Raw genomic sequence first — 15,211 nt, 5'->3', positions numbered from 1 at the left:
ATGCAGAAGACAACAAGCAGCAGTCCTACTCACTATATGCTGCCTGCAGAACTCACTACCTCATAATCTGCTGAAGCTCTAGATGACACACCTGAGGCTCGGCACTAAACAAGTCCTACCGCCCTCCCATGTGGCCAAGTAACCTACAGAGGCCAACGCTCTATCCCCCCACCCACCAACCTCATGTCTGTATGCTGCCCTCTCTGTGCAGCCCCAACCTGACGCAATCCCCCTCCGTCCTTGGCAATAACAAGAGGCAAGCCCCCCTCCCAAGCCTTTCCACTCTACCTTCAGCATCTTCAATGCCATGATCAGAAAACTCTTCTAGATCCTCCACCTCATTCTGGAACATCCTCTCCATCCCTTCTCTTAACTGAAGTCTGCCCCCCACCCCACACCTTCAACCTGGGACAGACTGCTTCCTTCACAGCCTTCTCCAAATGTAGGCTACTGCTTTCCTCACACTCAACAACCCTCAGGACCAGAGGAAGAGGAGACGACCTTGTCGTTTCTGACTGTTGTTGCCAGGTCATCATGCTACATCATTCTCTTCTTTTGAGTTTCATGCCATCCAGACATACTATCCTTACCCCTACTTGCTTCTATCACCTACTGGTCACTTCCTCTTATTCATGAAGGAATTTAGCTCCTGGTTTACTCTTCTACTCAATCCCCCAAATAATCATGAGGATGATGATGATGATTGTGTTGGTGGTGGAGGTGGGGGTGGTGGTGGTGATGGCAGAGGCAGTAATTGGTGGTAACAGTGGTGGTGATGGTCATAGTGGTGATGGTGGTTGTGGTGGTGATGGTGGTGGTGGTGGTGCGGTTTTGCTATTAATAATCACAGGCACTTACATAGCACTGGCCACATGCCAGGCGCTGTTCTAAGCACTTCACACATATCAACTCATTTAATTCTCACAATAATGCTAGGAATTATATAATGCTATTATTTCCCTTTTACAGTTAAGGAAACTGAGGCACAACAAGGCAACTAGCATACCCCAAGTTACATAGCCCATAAGAGACATGATTTGAACCTGGGTATTCTGGCCAAGTAAGTGCATACTCAAAACCCATATACTGCCTTTATTTACTTGATTAATCATTCTAGGTGACTTCAGCCACCCATGTCAATGATGCATTTAACATCCTACTATCTTATCTCATGACCCTCTGCTCTCTAATGACCCTGATGTCCATTCCATTTTATTCCTCTGCTCTCGTACTCTCATGTTAAATTTTGTCATCCCCAAACACTAGCCTGTTGGGAGGTGCGTTTTTTTTCCACTCCTATATTTCCTTCAATGGGGAGAGAGCTCCTTGTCGATAACACTCCAAGATCCTTGACCCTCTCATTCTCCCCACTCCCAGGAGGTAAAGAAATTCATCTGGTTTCTGGCTGTTTCAGAAATGGGTTCTGCTCATCAGATGTCCCATGTGCCCCCTATACTTCCCAGCCTCACATGCAGTTAGGTTAGGTCCAAGGCTCTAGTTCTGATCCACAGACTGTGAATGAAAGTGGCATGGGTCACTTCCTAACCCAGAAAGTCTAGACCTGGGGTGCCTTGTCCATTTCCCTTCCCTCTGCTGTGATGACTTCAGAGGCCACATGCTCCAGGTGGTACAGCTCCCAGATGACAAGGCCTCCATAATGAGGGTCCCAGAGTAACTGTGTGGAGCCAAGGATGCACCCAGCTGGTGAGGGACATAAGGAAGTACGGTGCAGCTATAACAGCAGGTCCTGAAGTATGATCAGTGGCTTAGCACTAGGGCAGCAGGAGGTTGGAGAAGCCATAGCAGCAGTGGAAAGATGGAGATACAGTTAGGAAGCCCAGCCAGCCAGCCCCTTCTGCTTTTATTGCTTCTGCTTTTATTGCTGGGGGTAGCAGAGGGAAAGGGAGCACACACTCTCTTCTGCTCCCACACTCTCTTCTGCTCCTGCACACTCTAGCTTCACAGGGAAGTCTCTGTAGAGGAAACTGTCTAGCGTCGTGCTGCTGGTGGGTAAGTCTGTCTAATTCCGAATTCTGGTTTTGAAACCCCACAACTCAGGGGTTTCAGCAGATAGAAGCCACATTGTTCAATATTAGCTTTATCAATAAATGTTCTCTAATCTACACTACTCCTTTTCTGCCATTTAATTGCTTTGGAATTCAGACGGAGAAAAGAGCTAGCTATTTAGCTGCCTTAAGAAATCCAACATGCACCATCCCCACTCCACATTCCATTCTTCAACCATAACCTCCACTTCCAGTTCACTTATTCAAGGACAGTCCTTGACCTAAGCATGGTATCTGATTCTTTGGTTCCATGATTTTCACCTCATCCATACATTTTGTCCCATCTCCATTAGGCTAGGTGAAATAAGCCAGGCACAGAAAGGCAAATACTGCATCATCTCACTTACGTGTGGAGCCTGAAAGAGTTGAACTCATAAAAATAGAGAGTAGTATGGTGGTTACCAGAGACTAGAGGGTGGGGTGATGGGGGAGGGAATAGGAAGTTGTTGATCAAAGGGTATAAAATTTCAGTCAGATAGGAGAAGCACGTTCGAAAGATCTATTTTACAACAAGGTGACTATAGTTTATGGCAATAGACTGTATTTTTTCTTTTTCTTCTTTTTTTTTTTGGAGACAGTCTCAATCTACCACCCAGGCTGGAGTGCAGTGGCATGATCTCGGCTCACTGCAAGCTCTGTCTCCTGGGTTCATGCCATTCTCCTGCCTCAGCCTCCCAAGTAGCTGGGACTACAGGTGCACACCGCCACACCCAGCTAATTTTTTGTATTTTTTAATAGAGACAGGGTTTCACTATGTTAGCCAGGATGGTCTCAATCTCCTGACCTCGTGATCCGCCCGCCTTGGCCTCCCAAAGTGCTGGGATTACAGGTGTGAGCCACCGCACCCGGCTGCAATGCACTGTATTCTTGAAAATTGCTGAGAGTGGCTTTTAGGTCTGAACCACAAGAAAATGTTAATTAAGTATGTGAGGTAATGCCTATGTTAATTAGCCCAGTTCAGCCATTCTACAGGATACACATCATTCAAAACAACATGTAGCACATCATAAATGTATATAATTTTTGTCAAGTAAATTTTAAAATAAGTCTTTAACAGTTTTTGTCCCATCTCCTCGCCTCTTGTCTTCACCTGCTGTCATTATAATCTCCCCGTTGAGAATGGCGTCCATGACCTAGCTACCTCTCCCACCATGGGTTGAATTGTGTCCCCGCCCAAACCATACATTGAAGTCCTAACCCCCAGCACCTAACAACATGATCTTTTCTGGGAACAGGGTCTTTACAGAGGAAATCAAGTGAAAATGAGGGCATAAGGGTGACCCTACTCCAATATGTTGCTGTCCTTATGAAAAAGGGAAATTTGGACACAGAGACAGATACGCAGAGAGGGAAGATGTTGTGAATGTACTCAGGGCAAAGAAAGTCACACAAAGACAAAGAGAGAGATTGGACTAGGACTGCCACAAGCCAAGGAGCTCCTGGGGCCACCAGAAGGTAGAATGAAGCAAAGAAGGATACTCCCCTAGACACTCTGAAGGGAGCACGGCTGGTCAACAGTTCTATTTCGGACTTGCCACCTCCAGAATTGAAAGAAAACAAATTTCTGTTGCTCAAGCCACCCAGTCGGTGGTACTTTGTTATGGCAGCCAAAAAATCCCAGCACACCTGCCACTGCACTCTCCAGGTGGGTGTACAACACGGAAGCTCCTCAAGCATCCGCCTTCCCAGGCCTACTCCTGGCAGTCGAAGCCAGCTGGAGGCGATGCACACCGGTGAAGGCTGGTTTCATTCACATTCATAACTTGAGATCTCAAAGGGGTGAATCCTGTCACCTTCCCATGCCTGCATTTCTGTCCTAGTTTCCCCCTCCTTCCAACCTTTAGGTGTGGCAGGGCAAGCGAATGAGGAAGCGGAGTAGAATTGAAAATCTAGGGAGCAGCGACACTGGGAGTGACCTGTCAGGCCAGCCCTACTTGGGTTCACGCTGTGGGTGTGGAGGCCCCCAGACTATGGCAGGAGTCAGATGGAAAGGAAGCCATGGGGCAGATCCAGATTTTCCCAAGAAATAGGTTATAGAGGACACCACCTCCTACTCTTTTCCTATGTATTTTTCCACCATAATTAATCTTAGCAACTTCACTTACATCTCCCCATAACATGGGTGTGCATATGCATACACATTGCACGCACGCACACACACACACACACACACAAATACAGAACAAAGAGAAGAATACCATTTAGGCTCCATCCCTTCAAATGTCCTCTGCTAAAATACACTTATTTTCCTACTTACAAAGACACTCAGGAACTCATTTTACTTTTCCAAGTGAAAAATTATTCCTTAAAACTGTATCTGTCTTTAGCACAATTACTAACAAGTAACCAGTGAGCATGCTGTTAAATTCTTATCCGCTGAGTTTGATATATACATACTACATACTATATTTACAGATACAGTGATACTGGAGGGGGGCAGAGAAGTGCTGGGTAGAGAAGGCCACAGTCCCTGGCGAAGGTTCCACCCTCAGGCTTGTGCCCACAGACCTAAGTGAGAACAGGCACTCTTGTTTTCATGCCCAAATGTTGCATTTTCCAAGACCACTCTGGTCCACCATGCCCCCCATCCTGTGCTCATATAAACCCAAGAGACCATAGTGGACACACACACAAGTGGCTGGATGTCAAGAGGAGCAGAAGCGCAGAGAAGCACACTGACAGACACCAGCAGATACTGGCAGGGCCAACAAACACCACTGACAGCAGGATGACATGGAATTTGCTCAGGCATGGTCAGAGAAGAGTGCAGTCACTGGGTGGCCCAACTCCAGGGGAAGACCACCTTCCCACTCCATCCCCCTTCTGGCTCCCCCTCCACCTTGCTGAGAGCAACTTCCACCACTCAATAAAACCTTGCACCCAACCTCTAAGCCCACATATGAGCCAATTTTTCCAGTACACTAGGGCAAGAACCCAGGATACAGAAAGCCCTCTGTCCTTGCCACAAGGAAGAGGGTCTCATTGAGCTGATTAACGTGAGCCACCTGCAGATGGCAAAACTGAAAGAGCGCACTGTAACATACGCCCGTTCGGGAGCTGTAAACACTCAACCCTAGACACTGCCATGGGGTTGGAGCGCCAAAACAGTCCCCACGACCTGCCCCTCTGCATGCTCCCACTAGGGATTTGAGCAGCAGGGCACGGAAAACCGAGCCACACCCCGTCACATGCCCTGCGAGGGGGATAAGGGAACTCCTCCCATTTCAACAGCATATAGCAGAAACTTTTTTTTTTTCTTTTTGGTGTGACTTTTGATGTGAGGGTGAGGGTAGGGGGCAAGTTTTCTTCTATGAAACCAACATCATGGGCTTTGGAGTCCAGGGGCTTGGGTTCAAATTCTGATTCTCTGGCTACTTAGATGTGTAATCTGAGAAAAGACGTAACCTGTCCAAACCTTGAGTTTCTCATCTGTAAAATAAGAGCAATAAAATACAAAATTTAAGTAAAATAATGCATGTAAAATGTTCTAGCAGAGAACCTGATCCGTGGGATTTGCTGAAAAAAAACTTCCTTCCCTACCTATGGTCTAAAAGTATAGGGTTGTAAGGGGCTTTGTCCCTATGCAAAAAAACCATGTTGAGTAAATTATCCTTCGATGCTTTCCACTTGCCAATTACAACTCTTCACAACAACAGGTGAACAGGCAGAATAACAGCAGGCTTATACATACTTTTTTCCACCAAGCAGGGATTCTAGCATCAAACATGCAATCCAACGCATCTCGCAGATTTTCACTCATGATGATGGTGCCATCAATTGCCAGTTTCAGCTCAGTGAGGGTGCTGCGGACAAGGCTGAGTACCCTTTGCATCCTGTCTATTTCCTGCCTGAGGAAAATGTTCATAGGCTGGAATGGCCCCATCTTCTGCAGCCTCTCTTTTACCTGCCATGGAGACATTCAAAGCACATGTTAACAATTAGCTACTAAGGATTTTACAGACCTTGTGCCCTGGGGCCTCTGAACAGGTCCAAATTCTTACTATTCCATAAATAATAAGCTTCTATTTTATTGCATGGCAAAAAGAAAAAAGAAAACAGAAAAAAGTATCTGTTAGATGACCAGCCCGAATTTTCATGCCATGTGGGAAGGAGCAGGCAGCCATGAATTCACAGAAGAATGTAAATTGCATGACCACAACCATGTAGTCTTCTAAAGAGCAAATGCACTTATTGGGAAACACCCTTTCTGCCAATCTGAGCTCTTTCAAACCCACATGTGGACACACACAAGCAGACATGTACACACACACAGCCATTCTGCTGGCTCTCTCAAGAAACTAGAATTCTCTTTTAAGAGCTTCCTGTTTTTTTCAACAAAGCAACCATCTGCCCCACATCCATTCATTATCATCCTACAAGTATTTATCCAGAGTCTTCTATGTATCAGATATTGTGCTTGGCCCAGTTGCTATAACTTAAGGTAGCACTGACAAATTCAGCAAAAGGACGGAGACTCTTCTAACTCCTGCTACTTACCGTGTTTATTTACGTAGTTATCATTCTATTTTTAGACATTTTTGTCGTTTCCTAAATATTTCAACCCCTGTTAGACATGAATGACGCCTTTCCTGATCCTATAATGAAGAGTGCTTATGAAAGCTGACAACAGTATTGATTTTTCTCCAAGCAAGTGATCAGAGGTTATTCCAGGGACATTATCCCCTTAACTAAAGGTCCTTAAGTTCAGTCTGTAGTATTAGCAGTCAAAATTAGTAGCCTGCTCAGTAGAAAACAGTGGGGGTACAGAAGACACAAAATGCTACAGGATTCCTCTTGAAATGAGGTACGAAAGGGAAAAATACAAAGAAATAGGGTGGTTCTGTGCTAGAAGAACCAATTGATTGTCCAGGTCATCTCTTAAAACTATGGAAAATCAGCTACCTCTTACTCTTGGTTTAATCAAATATTTTTATTTTTTTATTTTATTTGTTTTGTAAATATTTTTTAAAATTTTTGTGAGTGCATACGTAATTGAATTGTTTGTAACTCAAAGGATAATTGAAGATTTAAAAAAATACTATCAGGGTAACTCTTTCCACAATACTCATTAAGATGTCAAAAAATAAAACAATTGGGGGACAGAGGCAAGACTAGATTGCAGCTCTGACTCGGATGGACAGAGCAGTGTTCAGAGGCTTGCATTGTGAACATTAGCTCCGGATCGACTGCCAGAACAAAGCAGCAATCCCAAGAGGACCCACAGACTCTGTGAAGGAGGTAGACTGCTCCTGCAGGACCCAGGAGACACCCCAAATACTGTGAGTGCCCCAACTGCAGAAGTGGGAAAGGGAGAGCCTCCTCTCCTGAACACACACCCTCACTGAAGAAACTGAAGCAGTCACAGCAGGACAAGCCCAATGAGAGGCTGAGCTTAGACACACCTAGCCTTGCCCCCGCTCCCCCAACCCGTGGTCCTTCCCTGCCCACCCTGGTAGCGGCAGACAAAGGGCATATAATCTTGGGAGTTCTAGGGCCCTGCCCATTGCCGGTTTCTCTTCATACTACCACAGCTGATGCTCTCTGGAAAGCACCACCTCCCAGCAGGAGGTCAACCAACACAAAAACAGAGCATTAAACCACCAAAGCTAAGAACCCTCACGAGGGTCCATCGCACTCCACCGCCAACTCCACCAGAACAAATGTCGCTATCCACAGCTGTGAGACCCACAGACAATGTTCACATCACAAGACTCTGGGCAGACAACCCCTAGTACCGGCCCAGAGCCTTGCTGGGTGGCTAGACCCAGAAGAGAGACAACAATCACTGCAGCTCGGCTCAAAGGAAGCCACATCCATAAGAAAAGGGGGAGACTACTACATCAAGGGAACTCCCTGTGGGACAAAAGAATCTGAACCACAGCCTTCAGCCTAAGACCTTCCCTCTGACAGAGCCTACCCAAATGAGAAGGAACCAGAAAACCAACTCTGGTAATATGATAAAAATTGACATTCTAATGTCACACCTCAAGGAACTAGAGAAACAAGAAGAAACCAAACTCAAACCCAGCAGAAGAAAGGAAATAACCAAGATCAGAGCAGAACTAAATGAAATTGAAACAAAACAAAGCAATACAAAAGGTAAATGAAACAAAAAGCTGGTTATTTGAAAAGATAAATAAAATTGATAGACTATTAGCAAGATTCACTGAGAAAAGAAGAGAAAAAATCCAAATAACTTCACTAAGAAACAAAACAGGCAATATTGCAACTGACACCACTGAAATACAAGAGATCATTCAAGGCTACTATGAACACCTTTACACACATAAACCAGAAAACCCAGAAGAGATGGATAAATTCCTGGAAAAATACAGCCCTTCTAGCTTTCATCAGGAAGAATTAGACAACCCTGAACAGACCAATAACAGGTAGTGAGATTGAAATGGTAATTTAAAAATTACCAACATAAAAAACTCCAAGACCAGAAGGATTCATAGCAGAATTCTACTAGATATTCAAAGAAGAACTGGTACCAATCCTTTTGACACTATTCTACAAGATAGAGAAAGAAGAAACCCTCCCTAATTCATTCTACAAAGCTAGCATAACCCTAATACCAAAATCAGTAAAGGACATACCCAAAAAAGAAAACTACAGACTGATACCCTTGATGAACATAGATGCCAAAATCCTTAACAAAATACCAGCTAACTGAATCCAACAACATATCAAAAAGATAATCCACCATGATCAAGTGGCTTTCATACCAGGGATGCAGGAATGGTTTAACATACACAAGTTAATAAATGAGCAGAATTAAAAACAAAAATCACATGATCATCCCAATAGATGCAGAAAAAGCATTCAACGAAATCCAGCATCTCTCTATGATTAAAACTCTCAAAAAATCACCATACAAGGGACATACCTCAATGTAATAAAAGCCATCTATGACAAACCCACAACCAACATAGTATTGAATGGGGAAAAGTCGAAAGCATTTCCTCTGAGAACCAGAACAAGACAAGGATGTCCACTCTCACCACTCCTCTTGAACATAGTACTGGAAGTCCTAGCCAGAGCAATCAGTCAAGAGAAAGAAATAAAGGGCATCCAAATCAGTAAAGAGGAAGTCAAACTGTCACTGCTTGCTGACGATACGATCATTTACCTTGAAAACTCTAAAGACTCCCCCAGAAAGCTCCTGGAACTGATAAAAGAATTCAACAAAGTTTCTGGATACAAGATTAATGTACACAAATCAGTAGCTCTTCTCTACCAACAGTGACCAAGTGGAGAATCAAATCAAGAATATAACCCCTTTTACAATAGCTGCAAAAAAATAGAATACTTAGGAATATACCTAACCAAGAAGTCGGAAAACTACAAAACACTGCTGAAAGAAATCACAGACAACACAAACAAATGGAAACCCATCCCGTGCTCATGGATGGGTAGAATCAATATTGTGAAAATGACCACGCTGCCAAAAGCAATCTACAAATTCAATGCAATCCCCATCAAAACACCACCATCATTCTTCAAAGAATGAGAAACAAAAATTCTAAAATTCATATGGAACCAAAACAAGAGCCTGCATGGCCAAAGCAAGACTAAGCACAAACAACAAATCAGGAGGCATCATACTACCTGATTTCAAACTATACTATAAGGCCATAGTCTCCAAAACAACATAGTACTGTTGTAAAAACAGGCACATAGACCAATTGAATAGAACAGAGAAGCCAGAAATAAACCCAAATACTTACAGCCAACTGAACGTTGACAAAGCAAACAAAAACCTAAAGTGGGGAAAGGACACCCTTTTTTAAAAATGGTGATGGAATAATTAGCTAGCCACATGTATAAGAATAAAACTGGACCCTCATCTCTCACCTTATACAAAAATCAACTGAAGATGGATTAAGGACTTAAATCTAAGACTTGAAACTATAAAAATTCTAGACAATAACATTGGAAAAACCCTTCTAGACATTAGCTTAGGCAAGGATTTCATGACCAAGAACTCAAAAGCAAATGCAATAACAACAAAGATATATACTTGGGACCTAATTGAACTAAAGAGCTTTTGCATGGTGAAAGGAACAGTCAGCACAGTGAGCAAACAACCCACAGAGTGGGAGAAAAATCTTCACAATCTATACATCTGACAAAGAACTAATATCCAGAATCACAAAGAACTCAAACAAATCAGTAAGAGAAAAACAAACAATCACATCCAAAAGTGGGCTAAGGATATGAACAGACAATTCTCAAAAGAAAGATATACAAGTGGCCAACAAACATATGAAAAAAATGCTCAACATCACTAATGATCAGGGAAATGCAAATCAAAACCACATTGCGATAACACCTTACTCCTGCAAGAATGGCTATAATCAAAAAATCAAAAAACAGTAGATGTTGGCATGGATGCAGTGACCAAGGAATGCTTCTACGCCACTGGTGAGAATGTAAACTAGTACAGCCACTATGGAAAACTGTCAAGATTCCTTTAAAAAGTAAAACTACCATTTGATCCAGCAATCCCACTACTGGGTATCTACCCAGAGGAAAGTAAGTTTTTCTATGAAAAATATACTTGCACATGCATGTTTATAGCAGCACAATTCACAATTGCAAAACCATGGAACCAACCCAAATGCCCATCAATCAATGAATGTATAAAGAAATTGCAATATGTATGTATACCACATATATATATATGTGTGTGTGTGTTTGTGTGTGTGTATATATGATGGAATACTACTCAGCCATTAAAAGGAATGAATTAACAGCATTTGCAGCGATCTGGATGAGATTGAGGACTATTATCTTAAGTGAAGTAACTCAGGAATGGGAAACCAAACATCATGTGTCCTCACTGATAAGTGGGAGCTAAGCTATGAGGACGCAAAGGCATAAGAATGATATAATGCACTTTGGGGACTTGGGGGGAAGAATGTGAGGGGGGCAAGGAATGAAAGATTACAAATATGGTGCATTGTATATTGCTCAGGTGATGGGTGCACCAATATCTCACAAATCACCAGTAAAGAATTTACTCATGTACCCAAATACCACCTATACCCCAATAATTCATGAAAAAAATTTAAAAACATTAATGCAATTTAAAAAGATGTCAAAAAATTAACTTTCATCATCATAAATTTGCTTAGAAACTGCTTATATACTAAAAATACCAATTTCCAAAACTTGTGAGATGAAGAAGCTGCAGAAGTAATGATATAAATATAGACTCTCTGAAATAAAGAAGGCCTGAATTTTAAGGTGTACATTAAACTACATAAAGTGTATTTTTTAATAATCAGGCGTTTTAATAATACTTCGCTTTCTTTTGAACAAATGCAATGTAAAGTACCTCAGGGAAGGTTCAGAAAAGCAGTCCTAACCCATCAGTACGCACTTGTAAATCAATCATAACTATTAACATTCTCAACAGGTTTCCTTATGGTTTATATATTGTTTATATATATAAGGTTTACATATGTATATATGGTTTATATATATAAGATTACATTACATTCACGGATGCAAAAACTTCTTTATCTGGTTCTTTAAGAAGCTGGTTTTTAAAAGAATGTTTTTTAATTTCAGGAAAATTATTTTTTGCCCTCCTTTCTTCTTCCTCACTCTCCCAACCAAAGCTATCCAACCCCAGCTGACATTTTGTTAGAATTTTATCAACTCACTTCAAAGGGGACATAGTCTGGGGGCAGCTTCTCCAGCATATCATCAGCCAGCCGGGCCACCACCGCTTCCCGGGTCTCAACCCCTCCACCAGAGCTGTCCTTGGGTTGGATGCCTAGGATGGTGTCCAGCACGCCCTTGGCCAGCTTGCTCTGATAGGTGATGTCAGCATTGGGGTGCAGCCCAAACACCTCAGGGCTGTCGTAGGCAGGCAAACTCTGAACAACAAACACCTCAGGTAAGTACAGATTGCCAACATAAGCACCGTCTAAATTTCACTATCTTGGGAAACAAAAATGCTTTTATGAGGATATGCATTGACTTAAGTCTTATTGGTGTCAAGTTACAAACCTTGATAATTTCCCCAGAAAATAATCAAAAGTTTCCTTTAAAAGCCAATTAACATTGAGGAACAGACACTAGGCTCACGGCTCTTTACAACCTGCACCTCAAATAAAATTGAATCAGAGAGAGACTGTCTTGTTACACAACATGCGAGATAGAAAGGGAGTTGTGGATTCGTGTTTTGCTTTCTGATGGTCTAACTGAATTCAAACCAGTTGTCCAAATCAATGTTGTATAGCTAATGGTTATTATGTTTAGAAGAAACCAGGAAATGACAGCTCTAGTAATCATGGTCCAAATAAAGGCAGCAGGTGGGACTTGTACTCTCCCAAGGAAAAAGACAGAGACTAGGAAAAGAGATAAACTGAGAAAGCAACAGAGTCAGAGAGAAAAAACAGAGACAGAGATGTGTGGGACACAGGCAGAAGCAGGAGAAGCAGGCAAAAAGACCCCCGACTGTTCGAAAAAAGGGACAATTTACTGACAATTTGACACATATTTCTATGTATGAATCTTATCCTTAACTTAATTATTGTCATACTCATATTTCCCTCCCTTCCTCTCCCTCATTTTATTCTCTCTTGCATAATGTCTTCTTAGGAGCTACCTCAAATGCACTGTGAGATGGGGTTATATAAAAAATATATGTACAGGCACCCCTAAATTTATACCTTCATGGCCACTTTTCCTATTCAGTGCTGATGATTTAAAGATACATGCAGTACAGTAAGACAAATATATTTGTTGATTTGAATTAATAAAAGTGCAGAGGTGGTAATATATGATAAACTCATTACATTCATATATCAAAAAACATGTAAATATACTGATAAATTTAGCTCTCTGGGGCTGTTATGTTTTAGTTTGTTTACTCTGAGATAAATCTTAGAGACCAAAGAGATGACTAAATAATGATATAATGAATTTTAGGTATAGAGAAAGAGGACGCAGTCACCTTAAAAATCAGAATTTTTTCCCTACGTATTCCCAAACTGCCTGTAGAAATCTACCTATTCCTTCTTATGTCAGTGCTTCTCAACCAGGGACAATTTTGCCCCCCCAGGGCACATTTGGCAATTTCAGGAGGCATTTTTGGTTCTTGCAACTGGGTAGGGGGTTGTTATTGGCATCCCGTGGACAGAGGCCAGGGATGCTGCTAAACAGCACAGGCCAGCCCCCTATGACAGAGAATGATCCAACCCTGAATGTCAATAGTGCCAAGGTTGAGAAACTCTGTCTTGGAGGAAGCTCTTACACAAAGCAGCTTCCTGGACATATCCTTAAGCCTGTCCATTAGGCCAGGGTTAAGGAGCAGATGTCATGGGATTAGTCAAATGGATTGGAAAACAGACAAATTGGGTCGAGAAGCTGCCTTTGCCCTACTGCTGTGGCAGCCGAAGTTTCACAGACAGAGGACTCCAGGTGATTTGTGTAGGTCTCCTAGTTCTAAATCTCCCTAATCTATCATCTTCCTCAAAGAAAATTCCTCCCTAGGGCATTAAAAAAGAGGAAGATGGAAACACGATTCACACAGAACACACACTCAGAACAAACATAAACATTTTAATCATCCATTGAGTATAAAAATACAAAGAAAGCCTTCACAGCAAAAGCATTAGTATATATCACCATTAAAATTTATGGTAAAAGCAACACAGAGAGTATAATTAATACCCAAAACTCAAATGGCTACAGATGCTTGCTCTATGCATACAATTCTGAAGTTGACAAACCTGGATATATTGAAGATAGTTATCCACTGTGCTGCATCTTGGAATGTTGTATCCTTGGTAAAAATTGAAATCTAGTCCAAACATATTTTCACTGAACCAAACCTTAGCAAATGTGTTCAACAATCTCTTATCATAGTCGTCAGTGACTCTGCCTCCATATTGAATTTCTCCTATCATGTAGCGGATGGTGGTCCAGGAGACGCCCTGGGACAATTGATAGAATAATTATGTAGAATTGACTACCGTTGCATTATTATTTCCCTGCCAAGTCACACCCATGTATTCACTTTCAACAACATTCATTTAGTCAGGCATTCTTCCTCAGTACTGCAAAGAGAAAGTGCAGAAAGAAAAGTAAAAAGGTAAAGAAGAGTAGTTACTCAATGCTCATGTCCATGATTTGAAATAGCCTTCCTTGATGCATTCGTATGTTTTCATACTTCAATATAAATAGAAAATAGTGTTTGCTTTTGAGCTTATTGAGGCAGTTCTTTAGAAAGCACACACTTCAAACTAATCTGGACTCCCATTTTCATTTTTTAGGATTTTGAAGAACAAGCTTCCCCACCCACACCCTCTGACAACAGGCCCCTTGAGGCTGTCTTTGGAATGTCAACTTGCCTTTGAGAAATAAAATAATAATCAAAATTTGACCAATATTTCCTGAAACCAAGAGGCAAGTGTGACCCAAATTGCTATGACTTCAAGATGACTTTGCAAGCACAGCAAATTCTCTTATATAATTTACCCCAAAGCTAGGAGGTCCTGTGAGCTTGATGGCCCAAGCCCACAGCCACCAGAGGCACGAGGCAGCACGCACAGCAGTACCTTTTTGACATCCATGTCATCCAAGTGGTTTTGGATGAACTGCACAGTGGCATTAAAGTCCGCCTGGTTAAATTCATAGGGGATATTCCACCCCAGGGCACCGAACTTGCGCCTCTCCTGGACAGTGGAGTGCAGGAAAGCCACTGCATACAACATGGGCTTCCACTGGGACCCGGAGGTCACATCCAGCAGGTCTTGGCTCACACCTGTTGTGGTCAGTTGGGTGAAAAATGTATCATCTCTCAAATGTCTTTATTTTCTACTACTTTTAAAAGTAATCATTTTTGTAAGTTCCTGATATTGACATTCACTTACTTTGGATTATTTTTATGACACTCGAGTGACAATAATAATTTAACTTTTGGGTGTCCAGAGGCCATTTCTTTCTGAAAAATCTTCAAAGAGACTTTGGGGAGAGGAGGAGCTTGCTAACATGGGTCAAGTTCATGCCAATCTAGCAAGATCATATGAGGGCAAAATCAAGATGGAAAGGTAACGACAGTTAAACAAATTCTGCCGCTATTACTGTAACTACTACTCTATTATTATTACTGTTGTTTTGAGCAT

General features: G+C 42.1%; 1 protein-coding gene across 1 annotated transcript in view; it reads right to left on the bottom strand.

The window, feature by feature from the left end:
- Positions 1-15,211, bottom strand: part of DNAH5 (dynein, axonemal, heavy chain 5) — a 274,359-nt gene that overhangs the window by 10,915 nt on the left and 248,233 nt on the right. The window contains 4 exon segments of the mRNA XM_011994188.1: positions 5,758-5,970; positions 11,741-11,956; positions 13,817-14,020; positions 14,645-14,850. Coding sequence (XP_011849578.1) covers positions 5,758-5,970; positions 11,741-11,956; positions 13,817-14,020; positions 14,645-14,850 — 839 coding nt within the window.

Source organism: Mandrillus leucophaeus, unplaced genomic scaffold (assembly GCF_000951045.1).
Source record: "Mandrillus leucophaeus isolate KB7577 unplaced genomic scaffold, Mleu.le_1.0 Scaffold445, whole genome shotgun sequence".
NCBI classification, from domain to species: Eukaryota; Metazoa; Chordata; class Mammalia; order Primates; family Cercopithecidae; genus Mandrillus; species Mandrillus leucophaeus.
Note: the sequence above shows the minus strand (reverse complement) of the source record. Positions and strands in the feature narration are given on the sequence as shown.